The sequence below is a fragment of the Lacerta agilis genome, chromosome 7 (genome assembly GCF_009819535.1).
Source record: "Lacerta agilis isolate rLacAgi1 chromosome 7, rLacAgi1.pri, whole genome shotgun sequence".
Lineage (NCBI taxonomy): Eukaryota > Metazoa > Chordata > Lepidosauria > Squamata > Lacertidae > Lacerta > Lacerta agilis.
The window spans coordinates 39,446,948-39,466,999 of NC_046318.1; the positions used below are offsets into that span (position 1 = coordinate 39,446,948).

At 40.6% G+C, this 20,052-nt stretch overlaps 1 protein-coding gene across 19 annotated transcripts in view; it reads right to left on the reverse strand.

Moving 5' to 3' along the window:
• Window positions 1-14,783: 14,783 nt before the first annotated feature.
• Window positions 14,784-20,052, reverse strand: part of PTPRM (protein tyrosine phosphatase receptor type M) — a 395,593-nt gene continuing 390,324 nt past the window's right edge. For 10 of the 19 annotated variants that reach the window (XM_033154928.1, XM_033154916.1, XM_033154933.1 and 7 more), the window contains 3 exons: window positions 19,490-19,653; window positions 16,568-16,703; window positions 14,784-15,571 (listed from right to left, as the gene is read on the reverse strand). In XM_033154928.1, the coding sequence (XP_033010819.1) occupies window positions 15,518-15,571; window positions 16,568-16,703; window positions 19,490-19,653 (354 nt within the window). In that variant the 3' untranslated portion in view covers window positions 14,784-15,517. Of the gene's footprint in view, window positions 15,572-16,567; window positions 16,704-19,489; window positions 19,669-20,052 lie in introns of all 19 variants that reach the window. The other 9 variants (XM_033154926.1, XM_033154917.1, XM_033154915.1 and 6 more) reach the window with 1 other exon arrangement.

The following is a 20,052-nucleotide window of genomic DNA, read 5'->3' on the forward strand; positions in this document are numbered from 1 at the left end:
ACAATGGAGTAGGACAATTGTCTATAGACAGAGAGGAGAAGGTATGGGGGGGTGGAAGATCCTTTCATTTGCTGGCTTATGGGACAGTCTTCTGTTATGACACTTAAGTTGGGGCTCAAAATAGATACCAGGAATGCTTGGGGTGGTGCTTGAAATTATGTAATAATTCTACCAGGGGCACCAGGTATAGTGGATGCAGGGGCTCCAGCCTCCCATATTTTGGGGGAGGGGCTGTACTCTCCCAATATTGAGGGGGTTGTTATTGCCTGCTGCTGCCAGGCACCCTCTGCAAGCCCCAGCCCCAGCCCCAGCCCCAGCCCCAGCCCCAGCCCCAGCCCCAGCCCCAGCCTCAGCCTCAGCCTCCGCCCAGCAGGCCAGGCGCCCAGGGGCCGAGTGGGGGTTGGGATGAGTAAGTGCGAAGATCGCCCTCTGCACATCCTGCCCCCACCTGGCACATGCTGGGCGGCATCACGTGATGCGTCGTGTGACCACACCCCCTCAAAGTGGGGGGCAAATCAGCACCCAAATTTCACCATCCCCAAAGGACAGTGTCATATGCCTTTCAGCTCCTGCTCTTTAATCCTAAACCTGTGGGACAGGCTGCCGTTATTGGCAATACAAAAAAGGCACTTTACACATGTTTTGGTGCTATTCTAATTATTGCTGCACATGTTCCAGGACTCAGCCTAACAGTGAATTCTGGGGCTCAGCCCTTCTACAAAATAAACTCTGCACTCCAACCAACCCATTCTGAATATCTGAGATACTCCCTTTCTCCAATTTTACTTTTAGCTTCATATTTATGCTAACAGGAACCATAATTACGGATGTACGTTGTGTGTTTTAACGAAAGCTGGTTCAGATTATGAATGTAAGTTATTTGTGAATCTAACATGTCACAGAAGGTATATAGGAAGCCTTATCCAGGAAAGCTTTTATATGTGAATATATTAATGGAAATGACATTCCTTACTTGCAGCAAATATGGTTATACAACAGCTGAAGGGCATGAAAGCCATGAGGAAATACAGTGCAGAACTTTGCACTCTTAGCTATGCTTCCCCGCTTGTCATGAGAATAAGATGTATTTCAGGTTCTTTCCTGTAGTCGTCCCCCTGTGTTTAGGGCCTGTCTATACTGTGGTTTACCACAGCTGAAGTATGTGCTGTTTTTGAGTCAGGAAGTCTGTACATCATTGTATTTGGGTCTCTAGAATCTTTTTTTTAAATTCATGACAGTTGCAAACACATTCTATATTCATGAGTGAATTAACCTTTGCCCCTAAACCCTCTTCCCAGATTTTACTGACATTGCTTTCTTCTACGCAATGGTAGTTGGCGCCTACTAGACCTGATTGTCCACTAGGGCTACTAGGGGATCATGAGGTTGCGACAAATTAGTCATCACAAGGGTTTGGCTATGTTGTTCTAGTTTTCTCACCATCTTGCTCCAGTGCCAGATTAAACCCCGTGGAGGCCCTTCAGATTATATCCCAATACTTTTTTGATTTTTCCAACCAACAATTTTAATAAACCAAATCAATATTACTTTGATCCTTTTGTCGCAGGGCCCCCAAAAGGTGTGGGGCCCATAGGCAGGTGCCTACTCTGCCTATTTGGTAATCTGGCACTGTCTTCCTCCCCTGCAAAGCTGTTTTGGAAACTTGAGCATTGCAATTTTATAAATTGTTAGCACTTAAGTAAACTGAAAAGTGTATTTCTTTAGTTCAGAAGATGACCCTGCTGAAGTCACAGTTGCTTCTTTGCTGGGAGAAATGTTGTGTTCTGGTTCTCTCCTCCTTTTTTATAAATAAATACAGTGGTACCTTGGTTTTCAAACATAATCCGTTCTGGAATACTGTTCGAGTTCCGAAACATTCAAAAACCGAAAACTCAGTATGGAAGCCTCAAAACAGAAAACTCAATATGGAAAACTCAATACTGTACAGAAGTCAAGTGGCATTTTGGACTTCCAAGGCAAGTTTGATAACCGAAGCATTTACTTCTGGGTTTATGGCATTTGAAAACCGACATGTTCGTCAGCAGAGATGTTCGAAAACCGAGGTACCACTGTAGTAGATATTTAAACACTGTATTTTAATACTTAGAACTTAAGTGTCTTTTCTTGGTTCAGAAGGAGTCCCTGCTGTCAAAATTTCTAGTATGGGTTCATACCAAAGGAACTATACCTGTATTATTCAGAGGTAAACCCCACTGAATTCCATGGGGATTGCTCCCTCATAAATATGTGCAAGATTGCAACCTGAATTGGTTAGTCTTAAAGGTGCAACACAGGACCAAGAAGAAGGGGCCCCATAAATTTACAGACCTGGGGGGGAATTATCCCCCTCCTACAGACTATTGACTTCTATGTCTTTTTTTCCAGAATGTGGAAAAAAGTAGAGCAATATTGGGCTAGGACCTAGAGACCAAGGTTAAAATCAGCCAGGAAATTCACTGCGGGATCTTGGACCAGTCACTGTCTCTCAGCCTAACCTACCTCATATAGTTGCTATGAGGATCACAGGCCCTTGAGTGGCACCTTGGAGGAAAGGTGAAATGGATATAAATGTAATACTGATAAATAAGGAATAAACAAAATAAACAGCTTCTCTCCAGCCTACCTACTGCCAGGAGTGGGGCAGGATTGGAATAATGAAAAAGCCTAACCCTAAACAGCAAAGAAATAAAAAATATTGGGCACAGCTGGGATATTCACACCTACAAACATTGGGCATTGCATGTAAGCCCAGGGCACATCTCATGTTTGGCTGTCTGTGGCAGCATGCTTGCCTGGGTGGGGTGTGCAGGCTGCTCACAATCCATGATCCTGTACTACATTTAGCTTCTGCACATTGAATTCTCATCCAAACCATCCTCAGCACCACCCTACTTTATATAATCCATGAAAGCTTATGGAATGATATGTTTGCTAGTTTATAAAGTGCTACTTCATAATTGTTTAAAGCCCAAAACAGCCTCGGTCCAGTATATCTGAAGGAGCGTCTCCACCCCCATCGATCTACCCGGACACTGAGGTCCAGTGCCGAGGGCCTTCTGGCGGTTCCCTCATTACGAGAAGCCAAGCTACAGGGAACCAGACAGAGGGCCTTCTCGGTAGTGGCACCCGCCCTGTGGAATACCCTCCCACCAGATGCCAAAGAGAACAACAACTACCAGACTTTTAGAAGACATCTTAAGGCAGCCCTATTTAGGGAAGCTTTTAATGTCTGATGAATTATTGTATTTTAATATTGTGTTGGAAGCCGCCCAGAGTGGCTGGGGAGGCCCAGCCAGATGCACGGGGTATACATAAATTATTATTATTATTATTATTATTATTATTATTATTATTATTATTATTATTATTATTAATTTCATTTCTGCTGTAAGTTATGTCTATTTGGCTGCATCTTTGAGTAATGTACCCAACACCACACAACTTGCAAGCGATAGAGGAGGATTTTAAAGTTAAGTCTCCAGATCCTCATGTATGTTTGTCTTTTAAATGTATAAAGACAAGGAGACTGTTGGCAGTTTTCCTGAGAAGGAAAATAGTCTACCCAATCGAAGTATGATGCAGCTGAAGGGGTTTTAATATTAGAACTATCAGCTCCACCTCACAGATCACAGTATCCTCTCACAGACCTGATTAGAAAGGATAATCCTCAGAAATAAATGGCATGAGCATGCACAGAGTGCACCTGTCTCATCACTGAAGAACCCTTATTCGTATTTAATAAGGTGATTCTACAACAAATGTTATTTGTATAAATAATCCATCTTATAACATCAACAGTACTAGTAGAGCCTGCTGGATCAGGCCAAAGGCATGTTTAGTGCAGCATCCTGTTCTCACAGTAGCCAGTCAGCCAACCAATCAGCCAACCAAACACCCAAACCATTTTAAAAAAACCTTTTAAATGAAAATTAGGAATGCACGGCTTTCATACTTTTCTCAAATCTACACACACACACATACATACACACACACACACCCTACAGTTCCAGTAACAAACAAGTGTTGAAAATTGCAACATGCCCGGAATCCACCCACTATTTGACCTGTTGATTGTGGTGGATCTAAACACAGGAGAAAAGCACTATAAATAAGTTGGAAATTAAATCGTTTAACAAAAGAAAAAAAAATCCAATGAGAAATCGCGTTTAAAAAATTCTGGCTCTCTGGCACCACCTGGCGCAGTTTCTTTACTAATGTAGGTATGTTGCTGCTGCTTACCAGAGGGTAGAGGAGAGGGGTGCAAACATACTGGCAGAGCCAATCTGGCACTCCTGCTGGTGCACTTGCACTGCACTAGCCTCCCTGCCACCTTGCGGTAAGCAGCAGTTTTGCTGCAAGTATTGTTGTTCCACACTCACTAGTGATGCAGCTCCACTCTAAATATGTAGGAAGAAGCTCTGACACACTTGTAGAAATTTGTGAACAGGCATAGTCTCTTAGGAAACATGAAGTGTGTGCAGTCAAGATGTTTGCTCTTTTAGCTGATGAGATTCCATTTACAAATGTCTTCACAACTAATGAAATGGGAAAGGAGGAAATTTGATGCAAAAATCTGGATATAAGTTTAGCTTCTACCTCCCCTATGGGCATTCCCACTTTGCCAAAATCTGTTCAGACAGAGGGATAAAATGAGAATAAAGTCCTAACTGCTGTTAAAATTACAAAATCTGAACTTTTAGCTTGATAGATCTCTAAATCTCTTTAATGCAGCTCGCATGTGTGGAACAGATGCTGCCAGTTCTGTTCTGTATGCACAGGCACCTCTGAGATCCAGCAAGGGGAAACCTTAAAATATATCAAGGTCTTTTTTGAAGCTGCAGCTGCTAAGCAAGCCTTCTCCAACTGGGTGCCTTCCAGAAGGTTTGGACTACAATTCCCATTAAGGCCATGGTAGCCCAAAACATCTGGAGTGCACCAAGTTGAGGAAGGCTGAGCTAGGCCAATGGTATCAGAGGGCACATGGCATGTATAAAGACAAAGGCAGCTTTCTGGATTGCTAGTTTCTCCTGGTGACACAAAGTATGAGATAAGAAGGCTAGTTTAATTCAAATGGGCATAACGGAATATCAGGATAGGGAACTTTTCAAAAAGGAAAAGCTAAGGGAAGCCTATGCAGAGAGCAAGCAAACTGGGGATATTTCCCTTTAAGAAGACGATGGAATTAAAAACGGAATTAAAAATAAGACACAAACTGTATGAATGGCCAAGGCCAGCTTAAAGTGATACCGGTGGTGCTGATGCTGGTGCATTTCCCAGAGGAGGACCCCTTCCCCTCAAAAGGAATGTATGAAATAAGGTACCCAAAATATATGTATTATGGTATCTTAAAGACGAATGCAGTTATTGCAGCATATGCTATTGTACTCTGAACACCCACAGTTTCACAACTCAGCAAAACACAAACAAAAGCAATTTTGCAACCTTAATCAACAGAAAGAAAATACTTTGAACACGTTCAGTTTCATATTTTAAACTCACTACTAACTGTTTTTGCTCACTTTCTAATTTGGGTCAGTCACCAGCTCTCAGCCTAACCCAGTGTTTTTCAACCACTGTTCCGCGGCACACTAGTGTGCCGCGAGATGTTGCCTGGTGTGCCGTGGGAAAAATTGAAAAATTACTTTATATATAGTCAATATAGGCACAGAGTTAATTTTTTTAACATTTTCTAATGGTGGTGTGCCTCGTGATTTTTTTCATGAAACAAGTGTGCCTTTGCCCAAAAAAGGTTGAAAAACACTGGCCTAACCTATAAAGGGCCATATTTTTCTGGGTTCCCTACCCCCCACAAATTAGAACAGCTTCAAGTCTTCAAACAATTTAGCATGACTACTGTATGTTTTATCAATGCATTAAACCTATTTCTGTTTACCGGTAATTACAACAAAAATTGATTCCCAAGAACAGTTACCTTAGTTTTGCAGCCACTTGAGGTGAGACACTGTGGAAAGCAGAGAGATGTACTTTATTTTTATTTTTACTATTTTAGTTTTACAGGCTGAATATTAAAGAGTTGGTATCTTTCCTGATTGCCTGTCAAATAAAAATTAACCTCAGACTTTCCAGTGTTCTGCTTCAGCAGCAAAACCATTGAGATAAGTAGATCACACACAAGTGGCCTGTAGGTGCCTTCCTTTCATGGTTTTTTGAGGGGTGAGTAGGTGGAGATCCTGTTACACAAGAGGAGTAGGAGGCATTGGTGGTAAAACACCACCAATTTTGCCTCAGGGCTCAGAAGATCCTATGAACCAGTCTGAGCTCTCGAACTCTGGTAACCTCAAGAAAGGAAGTATTATGCCTGACTAAATTTTAAAAAACCCCAAATGTGACTGTGAGTGAAGAGTTCAGCTAGTCCTGTTCCACCAGTAAGCTAGCCTTCTCTTCTCTTTTCTTCTGGAACCACAGCATGATTTTATGCCCATTTGTCATCATCGAGTAGAATCTCTTAATCTCCATACATCTGCAGAGTATAGTTTAGCATATACTTAGGCACAACACCTTAGGACAGCATGATTTGTAATTTGAGTGCCCTTCTTGTTAGTATATTGACACTGCATACTGCATAGTAATTACAAAATCAGCAGAACAGCTACAAACAGCCCTCCCTCAGTTACTAAATTGCATTCCGCAAGTGTATATAAATTTGTATATATGGGTAGGATATCAGCCCTGAAAACAGGGTCATAAACATGTTTTCTGCCTGTTGAGCACAGATTTTATAGTTGCAATTCTACTTCCAGTTATATTGCAAAGCAATTTTAGCTTCTTTTCTCATTCAGTGCCAAAACTGGTCTTCGTCACAGAACTCCCCCTGGGAACAGACTTTTAAAGCCCTATCAGAAGAAGACTGAATAAGCACAAAATGGTTGCTTGTTGTTGGAGTTATTTTCCTCGTCCTCTCAACTTCTTGATAGCAAGTAAAATAAAATGATGGGAGTTGCATTTCATAACAAGCAGGGATGCTGTTAATAAATCCTCCAAATGTCATAGCAAGCAGGGGAGCTCTTCAGCCTCTCTCTGACACGTTTGCTGTGTGAGCTTATGCAGCACCCACTCCTTTCCCACAATTCCACCCTTACCTTGCTGAACTTGAAGTCCAGCTGGGCAAGTCTAGGGCCATTTTAGTTTGGTCTACGACGAGGCTGGAAATAATAACTCACTACTTTGACTCAAAAGCATTGCCGCAAAAGTGGGCATCTTTCAGTGACATTTATACTTCCAAAGCCATTCAGTGCCCCTTAAAAAGTATTTGTTTACCCAAGCTTCCCCAGTCGCTGTCTCTTAACATTTTTTTTTAAATTTGTACACTGTATTGGTGATATACAGATGCATTTTATTTTGATCTCATTTTTCAATTTTTTAAATTGAATGTTGTATTTTTAGGTTTTATGCAACTCACTTAATATTTTATTTATTCTGTTAAGCAATATAGTTTTTTGAATACCGGTAAGTGTGTAGATTTGTGTGGAAATGCTAGATTCCCATTTACAGTGGCTGCTGCCCTTGACAAAGAGCCACAGAAGGGGGATAGTGGTAGCCTTGGCAAATGGCTTGCACTGGACATAGAGAAAGAAGGGAAGCCTTTTGCCATATTTTTAATTTTTATTTAAACAATTTATAAGCCACTTAAGTACCATAATTTCTAAGTGGTGTACAGGAAATACAATGCAAAAAAAAAGATAAAGATAAGCTAAAAGTATAAAATCAGACTTCAGTTCCTGCTGGAATGAAAAAGTCTTCCATAGGCACTGGAGATAGGCTCCTGGGGCTGACACAATGGTACATACATGCACAACCAGTTTACACAGGTTAGAAATGTTCCACAGAGCCTTAAAGACTAACAAATGTACAATGACACAAGCTTTTGTGGACTTGAGTTGAGTTCATCACATGCATTTAGTGTTATCCTTTGTTTGGAGGCGGATAAGGGTGGTGCTGTGGTCTAAACCACAGAGCCTAGGGCTTGCCGATCAGAAGGCTGGCAGTTCAAATCCCCATGACGGGGTGAGCTCCCATTGCTCAGCCCCTGCTCCTTCCGACCTAGCAGTTATAAAGCACGTCAAAGTGGATGTAGATAAATAGGTACCGCTTCGGCGGGAAGCTAAACGGCATTTCCGTGCGCTGCTCTGGTTCACCAGAAGTGGCTTAGTCATGCTGGCCACATGACCCGGAAGCTGTACACCAGCTCCCTCGGCCAATAAAGCGAGATGAGCGCCGCAACCCCAGAGTCGTCCGTGACTGGACCTAACGGTCAGGGGTCCCTTTACCTTTACCTTTGTTTGGAGGCAGACATGAGTGAATATGTATGTGGGGACTGTAAATTGCAAAGAAGCACAAGAACTTTGTGGCAGTTCAACTGAAGCTTAACATATGTGAAGTAATTACACGTGTCTGTTTACAGCAGCATTAGCTGATCACACAATCAGCATTTCTAATGAACACCTGTTAAGGGGACAGGAAGCTACTGCCTTTTTTAAATATTAGTTCAAACTCAGCTATTTCATGCCCTTTCCAATTCTGCTGTTGGAGTTATTACAGATTAGTTAGCACCCTTAAATTGTTCTCTCATATGAGCAGTGTTAAGTTCCACATTTCTTTTTGATCCATGTTTATGGATGAATTCTGATCCTAATAATTGATTGTGAGTTCTGAATTAAATTAATGAATGACAAGCAGAATTGCATGACCTTGTATATGTGGAGTCAATAAATGAATTTACCAATGAAAGATGCAGTAGAAGAAGCAGAGGGGAAATTGGCTCAATAGAGAAGTCATTTCACATATTTTGATTCATGGAAACCGTAGAATCATAGAATTGTAGAGTTCGAAGGGACCCTGAGGATCATCTAGTCCTGCAGTACAGGAATATGCAGCTGTCCCATAAGGGGATTGAATCTGCAACCTTGGAGTTATCACTACTATGCTCTCACCAACTGAGCAAAAGCAAAGACCCAGTGTAAATGGCCAACTTTTCAGAGCTTTAGTCCAAACAAGCAAAATCAGTTTTCTTCTTATTTCTGGCTGTTTTGAATAAGCAGTTGACTTGACATAGTCCTGCAAGAATGAGCAGCTGAGTTTAAGTTGATCCTGGCTGTTTCTGAGAGGTAACCACAGAGGTAATCTTAATAGGTTTTATAGTGATGAACATAAGAATTTCATTGCAAAATTATTCAGGCTGGTTGGTTATGAAGAGCATTTAATAGCATAGCTTGGCCTATGGCTATGTGAAAGGTTTGATAAAATTACAACATAGGGCTTTAGATGAAGTGTTAACAGATTAATCTACATAGCTGTCAACTTTTCCCTTTTCTTGCAAGGAATCCTATTCATAATAAGGGAATTTCCCTTAAAAAAAGTAAAAAAAGTTGAGAGCTATGATCTGGAATGTGGAGTATTGTTGTGGTACCAGTGTTCAGACACTGTCCAGTTAATCACAAGATATTAAGCAGTTGTATAGGTTGGTTAATGTTAAAGAAAGGGCAGTGTAGGAAGGCAGGCTTGCAATGAAGATAGACAAATGCTATTTTAAAATGGAAAATAGGTGTTCTATATTTTAAAGTCAAGCAGTGGAAGCATTGCCTTGCTTGGAATAAGAATAAATTCTAAACAGAAAAGTGGGGAAAATAACTAATAATATCCCATTTCTGAATAAGGTAGTAGCTGGTCAACTTTGAATGTGTTTGGCGGTAATGGGTTTTTAAGATGCATTTAACCTGTCTTCAGGCCTGGATCTGAAAGTGAAACTGCCTTGGTCATCCTGGTTAACCAAGTATCAGGAGCAGAGCTGGGCTTACCATTAGACAAATTGAGGCACTTTCCCCAGGTGGTGGGATCCTGGCAGGATCCAGAGGTGGCAGATCCCACTGTGATGCCTGCCTGCCACCATGCCACCCTACTTTCTGCTGCCGGCATCACCGCAGGCATGGTGGTGTTGGGGTTTCAGGGAGCTCTCAAGAGCATTCACCACTGCTGCTGATCCTCCTCGCTACTCTGGTGGTGTGGGGTGGGTGGGAGGCACCCATTGTGGTGCCAGAGTTCCAAAGGCATCTCCTGGCCCCCCTTCACCAGAGAAATGAGAAGCAGTGGCAGTGGTAGCTTACAGGTTCCAGAGGTGGAGGCCCCTCACCACAGAAGTGATAATGGCTTCTGGGTTATTGCAAGAAGCTGTTTCTCTGGTGCCACTGCAAATGCCTCCTGCCCCACCCTGGCCACAGGGAAGTAAGTAGGAGCAGCAGCTGCCATGTTGCCTTCTGAGTTCTGGTGAGAATGCAAAAGCTGCTACTGCTTCTCCCATGTGGGGGGGGGGGCTGCCACAAGAACCTGGAAGCTGATGCTGCAGCCATGAGACCTGGTAAACTGTGTGACCCTGGCTTTGGCAGGTGTGCGTGGCAATAGCCATGGGAGACAGCAATTTCCCATTTCGCCTCAGGTGGTAAAACGAGACAAGCCATCTCTGATCAGGAGAGAGGCAAGGGAAGTGCAACCCTGCTGGTTGTGCTTGTCATCAAGCATGACATCCTTCTGTTCGGTGGAAACATGGCGTTATGTACAGGATCACTTCCAAAAAGAAGCATTGGGGTATTTCTGCTTAGTGAGGTAGGAATGCTGAAAATAATGCCAATATATTTCACATCTGGCAACCTCTTAGAGCAAAATATACACCAGGAGGCTTTGTTTGGTCAGAATTGAATATACACTTCCAGAGTTAATGCTAAATACATTACTTCTGGTAAAATAACATCGCCCGTCCCTTCAGAACAGCGCTCGCCTCTTAGGACTGACTGACCCATGTTTGACTGCTGTTTCATCATCGTTGTGTGCCAGAAGCGGTTTAGTCATGCTGGCCACATGACCTGGAAAGCTGTCTGTGGACAAACACTGGCTCCTTCGGCCTGAAGCAAGATGAGCGCCGCACTCCATAGTCGCCTCTGACTGGACTTAACTGTCCAGGGGTCCTTTACCTTTAACTTACTTCTGGTAAATGAGCCACCCTAGCCCCTACAGGGCTGTGGAAAACTGTGTCCCGGGCCTTTTAGAAGAGCATTGGTTGCCAGATGTGATTTTTTCATCTCTCCTACCCTACTTGCTTCGCCTATGGCTATTATACTGCAGGGGTTCATTCCACGTACTCTTTTAACAGCTATATGAAGCTTCGAGGTAAGGTCATCCGATTTGGGTAAGGTACCATGTATGCTGATGACACACAGTTCTTTCTGTCTCCATTCCATCTGAATCAGGTGCAGCAGTGCAGATGGTAGACCAGTGTCTGGAAGCAGTAATGGCCTTTATGAGGGTAGGGCTAACAAAATGAGAATGAATCCTAAAAAGACAGAGGCACTCTTGGTTGGTGGTTCATGTATTTGGGAAGTGGAGAAAGAACCTGTTATGGACAGATTTGCACTCCCCTTGAAGGAGCAGACACATAGTTTTGGTCCGATCCAGGTTTGTAATGGGAAACCCAAACATCTCCAGCTAGGATTGTTTTGCCAGCTATAGCTATTCCTGGATTGGGATAGCCCTGCCACAGTGATCCATTCTGTAATGTGCGCTACACTGGCTTGTCTTTGAAAATGGTTTGGAGGCTGTAGCAGTTGTTGAATGCTGCTGCGAATATTGACTGGCCTATTTTTATGTATGGAACTCATAGAAAGGTGGGGGTCAAGTGACTTTGTCATTTTGCCCATTGTGAAACAAACTGGTAACATTCGCTCTTGAGCTCTTATGCATGCACAGGTACAAACATACCTGTGTGCATGCCCAATATGGAAAAAAGGTAGTAGAGGGCAAGGGATGGAGTGGAAGGATACAAACAGAGCAAAACAAGCACAATATGGATACATTCCATCTTTCTCCACCCATTGGGATGGGTGGCAAATTGCAGAATAGCCACCATTTCCATGATGGAACATGCGAAAGCTAACTTGCCTGTTGCACGCACAGAAAATTCCAATCTGAAAAATCAGTTTGTGGAATAGCATTTCTTGGCTGGAAGCACCCCATTTCTTCTTTAGCTCCCAAGTACAGGAGGAACAATACAAATAGTACTGGCTTAAAGTGTGTGCTTCTGATACAAATTAAGACAAGTTAAGCTGTTTTGCCAGCAAAGGTCAGCTCTTTTTAAGTCTAATTTGGCAGGTACCTTGCAGGCATTTGATACAAAACCTGCAAGGACTAAAGGACACAGAGTCAGAAATCTGATAATTAAGCCTTCAAGGGCCTGTATCAGATTCACTTCTTTTTCTCAGGTGGGAAGCTTCTACCTGCCTTGCATCGTGAAGTACCGTATTTCACACCCAGCTAGGATCTATACATATTGACTGCCATACTTTTACAAATCAGAATTGCTAAGAGATGTAATAAAATAACAGTTTAATTTGTGTTATATTTTGGAGAAAGTGTGAACAGAAGCCATACAGATAATAAACAGTATATTCCAGCAATGTACATTTTAAGTGGAGCAGACTAGATCCTTGCCCTACTGCCATGCCAACCATGCTTGCCAGTTGTGTATCCAAATATAGCTGTGTCCTATTTTCAACCCACAAATGTGTATAATCGGTCCTCATTCCCACCACACACAAGCTGGAACCTGTGACTGCTTCTGTAAAATCTGAAGTACAAAGTCAAATGTGCAGGCACTGTTCAGCTTATTTGTTTTGTGAGAGTCTGCTCCCAGCTTTCAGTGTTTTTAGCCAATGAATGAAAACATAGCAATGACTGGCATTTTGAAAAGCAGATCTAGCGAAATAGAAAGTCAGAGTTACACACTAGTGCCTAGTGAAGCAACTTTTTGGTGACATTTTCAATCTTCTCTGCCCTGTTGGTTGCCATTCTTGACTGATGTTAACACTTCTTCTTTAAAGTCGGTGTTAGAACTTTAATGAAAAATTGCTATCTGTATGAGGCCTCAGCTTCAGGAAACTTTTATCCAGATATGTTACCTAGGATTATTTCCATTTCCAGGTACATTTTCTTCTATTAGAGAGGAACTACAAGAAGCTATTGTTAGCTTCCTGAAGCAAGATGTCAAGTCTGGGACCATTCCTTGTAAAATAATTTTTTAATAACCAGGAAAATGTGTGCATTAGAACAAGGGTTTGCCCCACTATAAGTGCAATTAGTCAAGAAAGTGCCCTGCATGGATAGAACCTGGAAAAAGTTATTAATGGAAAAAGTTAAGTTTTCAAACACAGAAAAGGTACAGATAAGAGGGGTTTCTCCCTTTTTGGCTGAAATATTATTGAAAGCTGCTTCTTATTATGGTAGAGGGTTTATCCTTCTCAGTAATCACCAACAGCTACACTGCAATTACCTTCTCAGTTAGTCATGAGAGTGTAATGTCAAAATGACTCAAAGCATTTAGTAGGAAATTTCACTTACTATGCTCCATAAAAGATTTTTAACATTAGATATAGTGCATGGTAACATATTTTAACAATAATGGTTACATTACTTTGTAAGCACAAATAAGGATACACTTTAATATATATTTTTTCTCTCCCGTAGTGCAACCTGATTGACCAGAATTCAAATTGGGACCTGCTGGGGACTCCTGTCGTACCACGTGGCCTGCCCAGGGATTTCCCAACTACCAGCTGCCTAGTCATGTGTTGCTCCTTGGGGCTTGGGGCCCGATGCAACAGGTTGCAACTGCCACCCACATTGGAAACAGGTAAAAGAGGCCATTTTCTCTCTCTCTGATTAGGACCACATAGACATATAGTGAGGTGGGAAACCCTCTGCACAGATTCAAGCTTTGTACACATAATACATTTGAAGCAGATGGCTTCACCTAAATAATCCCAGATTTTTTACCTTTACCACAGCTACAGTTCCCAGCACCTTTTTGCAGCTCCAACTGATTTGCCAGCTCTGGCTGCTCCTGGACAGATATAATATTGCCACAAGGACCAAAGCCCTTGTGGTTTCTGACTGAACCACTGTAATGCACTCAGTGCTGGGAATGGTCTTGAAGATGGTCTGGAAACTTCTGCTCTGGGGTGTGTGTGTAGCCCATCAGGAGCATGTTTAACACCTAACATCACATACTAGGGGTTTGTATCAGTTTTGGATTTGGGGCTTGTCAGAGGTGAAGTGGGGTTTGTACAAGGTGATACAAGTCAAAGCAGTGCCCCTTGAAGCGATTCGATTCATGGTGTTTGGTGATCCATATGTATGACAAAAGCAGAACTAAATGTCTTTAAGCCTGCTGTATAAGGAAACCAGCAGGGAAGGGAAAGCAGATGCCATAGGAAAAGTTTGTAATTAGAAATAATGATTTTACCAAGAAAGTTAATCGCTTTTAGTTCTTCTCTTCCCCCACCCCCAAATTAAATGAAAGATTATAATAATATCGTAATATATTTATTTATATCCCCACCTCATTCCTTGACAGGCGGCTTAGTTACAGATAACTAGCGCAAAAGTCATTGGAACTATTTGTAATTTGGCAGGTTTCTTACCCAGGGAAAATATTATTTGACTGGAGATAGTAAGGATTGGTTTTTGGAATGTTATGTTCAAATGCTGAGCTATGACCTCTCAGGAATCGGAATGTCCAACTCTGCCACAGTAATGTAATCAATTGAAAGCCTTGTACGAAGTTAAGCTGAAGGCAGTTCCATGCCATGGCAGTCTATTTATTAAATGAGATTGTATTGTATATGTAATTATTTATTAAGCTGAGAAGCCAGACAGGGTAAACAAATGTTTACAGTATAATACATTAAGCATTTAATAAAAATGATTGTCACTCACTGTGCTTCACAAAAGATTTCTTTTTAATGAATAAATAATTTGATGAAATCAAAAAAAATATTTACAATATAAACAAATGGGGGAAAAGCTTTGGATATATTAATCTGATCATCCTGTATTTTTCCATTTTCTTAATGGAAAGTCTGTCAAGTCTCTCCTTTCTGAAACAATACAAGTTGGACAGAAAATACAATTCAGCAAAGTTAATGTGGTTTGTTGTGTAGCTATTAGTTAGGTTGAAGCTACAAATGCTTTGTTTTTATTAGGAGCAAATAGGATACAAATGTAACTAAAATACATTATCAAAATGCTAGACGGCATTCTCCACAGAACAAAAATGTACACTATAGTCTCTGACAACAACAGAGGATCACTGCCAACAAAAAAGTACAACAGAAAAGTACAAATTTCTTCATTAGTATAGAATTGTGCTCTTTAATTTACCAGGTGACTAGACTGGTATATCAAGTTGATGGATTTATATGATAGTGGTTTCCAATCACTGAAGTGCATTTTTTGTGTAACTGTGGGATTTGTAGGTGTCTCAAGCAACGGCCATACTGTGGAAAATGGGCAGTGCAAGCATTTTTTATTTTTTTGGAAAGACGCTCTTGGGCTCTTAAAAAGAGCCAGTACAAAGCAATATAAGCATAACACTGAGAAGTCCTCATCTCATACACACAGATATCATGAAGCAACTTGCTTTGATTGTGGTGGTGAAAGGTTTTGATTCCTCCCATCAGCCAGAATTCAAGTACTCCAAAGCCACTTCATAGCAGAATTTATATTGATCCTGGAAAATCAAAACATGAAAACAACGTCAATTGCAACAAGGACTAAATCAAGGACACCAGTTTTCTTTTCTATTAGTTATAATTAGATAATAATTCGAATTTCTTTGCAGATTATTTACTTGTATTATACATGGTTAATGTTCATCAGTTTTAAAACCCTATTGCATTGGCAATAAGGTTTTTCACATAAGCAAATAAATAAGTAGAACACTTGGAAATTTCTATTACAGAATAGTGATAGAACAGAGGGAAGGAAAGAGCCATATATGTTACTCTGAGCTCTTTGGAAGGGCAAAATAAATATGAACCAAACGATGAAATCACAATGACCAAGTACTTGTTTAGCTATCCAAATGCCCTTTTAGCAGGATGCATCCTTCCTTACACTACTGATGAACAAAGTAGACCATAATACCCTGATGCTTTGCGATGTCCTATATAGTTTTTATATAACAGCAGCTGGCATTTCAGCAATTCTACATAAGAAGTTCCATAAAACACTCTACAAGGAAATAATTGCTCTTGGCCCTTTGTTTCTGAACTCTTTTAATCCTTCTGCAAGATAGAAGAGCCATAATTAAATGCAATACTCTGAATGTCAAACTGAAATTCACAGTCTTGATAAATATTAGGAGATTAAGCTATTTATAAAATATATAATTTGAAAATCTGGCATTTCATTTTACATGACTATTATTTCTGCCATACAAAGGCTGTTCTCCATGTGGATTGCACTGCCAGAAAGGGAAATTAATAAGGATGTTCTGTTGAAAGTTGAAAGTTTTCACAAAAAAACCTAGCATACACTGAACAAGTCTCCTTGGGAGGAAAGCAGTGTAAAATACTTTTACAAGCCAAGTGATTTCATTATCCCCTTTAGAAAACAACAGGCATGCTTTTATGAACAGCTCTCAGTTTAAATCTCAAAAATGTCACTGTGCCTTATGATAATAAGAATCCCCCCCCATTTAGTAGAGCAGTTTAAAAGCTCATACCAGAAGGTCCACCATGTTAGGCTTATTGTTCCTCAAGGTCTTCACAGCATGGAAAACATCAACAGCCCTCTGGTGTCGCAGCATTTCACAAACAATACTGATTGCACAAAATGTCCCACTGCGGCCACCTCCATTTCTGCAAGAAAAGCAATGACTTGATTATTTTGTAGCTTTGTGTTATTTCCCCTTACATGTGGGTCTTCCCCCACCCCCACAAAACCCAGTATGACATATGTTGATGTGCCAATCCACCTGGATTGTGAAAGGATAATATTTGAGGGTTCACAGAACACCTACTGCATTTAAGTCCCAAAGCCTGATTTCAGGTATGGGATTTTTTTTGTGTAGCGCTGAAACTATGTTTCTTATTTTCTGGGCTATTGCTTCTAAACAACACCAGCCTATTTCACAAGGTGGGTGTTGGGGATTTTTGTGACAGTCTTGTTATTGAAGCAATCTCTGGCTAGGCCATATCTACATGTGGACACACAAAGTTCACACATGTCTTGAAAGGGAACTAAATGGTTATATGTTCTCCAGATTCTTAACAGCTAAAGAACAAACTTACAATTATTTATAAAAATGAAATTCAAATGGATTTTTTAATATAAAAAAAAATTCCCTTAACTCTTCCAGTACAAGAAAATATATAAAATGGTCCAGATCAAAGTGAAGTCCACCTGTTGGTCTTATTTCTTGTAGATAGAAAACCTCTTTAATTCCACTTTATCTGATTACGTTTCAACTCATTGCCTCTGGCAGTCAAGAGTAAAAGCAATGGGCTAAATTGACAAATATTTTGAGCTTGGATAAAGCCGTTTCCTATGTTCTATAATGTTTTGTACTAACACAATTGATCAGTATGAGATTATGTCTGGATTCATTTAGCTGAACTATCCTCATTTTGATGCAATTTCTAATTGTTCAATGTTCTAAAAACTCACAAACAAACCTACACACTACTAAGGTATGAGAGATTCCCAAACTTCTTATTTCTGTTTTGTGGAAATAAGCAGAAAAGAGTGACTACAGAGAAAACAACTTTACTTTTAGAACTGAATTAAATCATGAACCAAATCAGGGGCCAATTCAGATTCAATACTCCCAACCATGGTTGGGGGGATCAGAAGTGGGCTGCAGAACTACATGCTTCCTCTTCTGGACCCTTAATTCTTTAACCTCCAAAATTCCCTCTACTGGCCTGAACCACAATTAAGGCTTTCCATTAGAATATCCAATACCCATGGCTCATACTAATGAGGAATCTATGCTTAGGGTAGTGGAAACAAACTCATGTTCTGGATCCTAATTCTTAAGACATGTTTTAACAGATTGAGAGTATTGTATCTGTCTAATAAGATGAGAAATCAAAAATGTGAGACCTCTGTGTTCAGATGCATGATTAGATATAGCATTTAATAAAACTTTATCTATCTATTGTTATTTTTAATTTTCAGAAGAATCTCTCTCCTTCTTGAAACTCTATTATTTCCACAGCTATTCTAATCAGCATCTTTAGACTCCACTTCATTGAAAATAATAAACCTTAATAATTACCAGAGTGCAGACTAGTTAGCTTGCAGCTTTTTAAAGCTAGAACTCACAAATGGTTGATTTTCAAAGGAAGTGACAATATGGCACATCTGTCACATCCAGGCAGCATGAAAAGAATGTTCCCTGCTGCCAAATACTGGATGATATTGTGCCATTCTTTGAGCATTTTAATTAAAATTAAGTCATTTAAAAGGATTATGTTGGACGGTTTCCCCCACTTTCTGTGCCGCCTAGAAGTGATGTATATGCCTGTGTGCATGAGATGTGGTACAGCCATTTAATATCACGAATAATTGAGAGAGATTATATCAATTTGCATTTTAAAAGGACCTCCCAGATATGGATCTCAAACCATTAATAAGCGAAACCTCACAAGATTAGGAATTATAATTTCTATTCAACAGGTGGGAAAACTATACACCATGATCAGGGGGGAAGTGATAATTTTGGGGGGAACCATAGCAAGCAGTTTTAAACCCCCCAACGACGACACCTTAAAGTTCTTAGGAAGGGGAGTGGGACAGAGATGAAAGTGAATAGTCAGTGCTTGGCAGAATAAGTAAGCGATGAGGAGGTTTTTTTAAAAGCTGTAGTGGAGCAAGAGGGATATCTTGAGGTGTGGTGGATAAGCTTGATGAATAAAGGCAAAGTGAGAGACTGAAATACAGTATTATATCATTATACAAATCATGGTATGAACACCCTTGGAATAATGTATACTGTTGTTATTGTAATAATAATTCAATTTCTATACAGTACTGCCCTTCATTCAAAGATCACAGGGTGTACAATATAAAAGCACCAAAATATATAGCATAAAAACTATTGCTATTTTTCTATAAAAAGAAGTACTGGAACTCTCTTATCTAGTCCATTACAGAGGCAAGATAAAGGTCCAGCACATCCACTACCACACCTGCAGATGTAAAGGAGGAGTCATCAGCATATTGCTGACAATGTACTCCAAGACGTTTCATGTAGCTGTTCAACATCATGGGGGATAAGATCAACACATGGGGGATAAGATCAACCCTGAGGAACCCACATTGAAGGCTCCACAGGGCTGAAGAGCATTCTCCAAGCATCACCCTCTGGAAACGACCATCCAAGTAGGACTGGAACCACCACAAAGTGGTGAAACCCACTCCGAGCTTGGACAAGCCACTCCAGAAGGATACCATGGTTGATGGTATTGAAAGTCACTGAGAAGTCAAGGAGAATTAACATGGGAACATTTCCCCTGTTTCTCTCCCAACAGACATCATCATACAGCATAACCCAAGCAGTTTCTGTGCCAAAACCAGGCCTAATTGTTGTCTTTTTCTGTCTCCTTAAAGCCATCTAAGCTAGTGACCAATATTCACTTACAAGCAATGGACGACTGTACGGCCTTCACCTCCATTGTATTCTTCCTGCCATTTGTCTACCTGACGTATGAGTTTCAGAAAAGAACGTTTGGATACAGGAGTGTCTCTATACATGGGCCATCCTAGGAACTGAAATTGCTGCACCATTCGATAGCCGTCCTGGGGCTGTGGGGACCCAACCAGTAGAAGAATAAAAAGACAGCATTATTTATTCTACATCCAAATAATATATACATTACATGCTCTCATCAACAGTGATTATTAAAGCAGATTACTGCTTGTTATTTGCTACAGGAATTCACATTTGGGAGTTATGACTCTGAATCTCAGAGAGATATTAATATGATGTTCTAAACAGCTGAATATACAAATATACTAGAGTGGAACAATGGTACAGCTGCAAGAGCCAATATTATAGCAATCACCAGCTAGGCAAAGTGAAATTTGCAATATAGCTCAAATTATGGCTGCCCTTTTTATATGCTCATCATTTTCAAATTTTCAGAATGAACTTTCGTTGTGTGATGACTGATTGTTAATATGCCAAATAAAAGCCCACATATT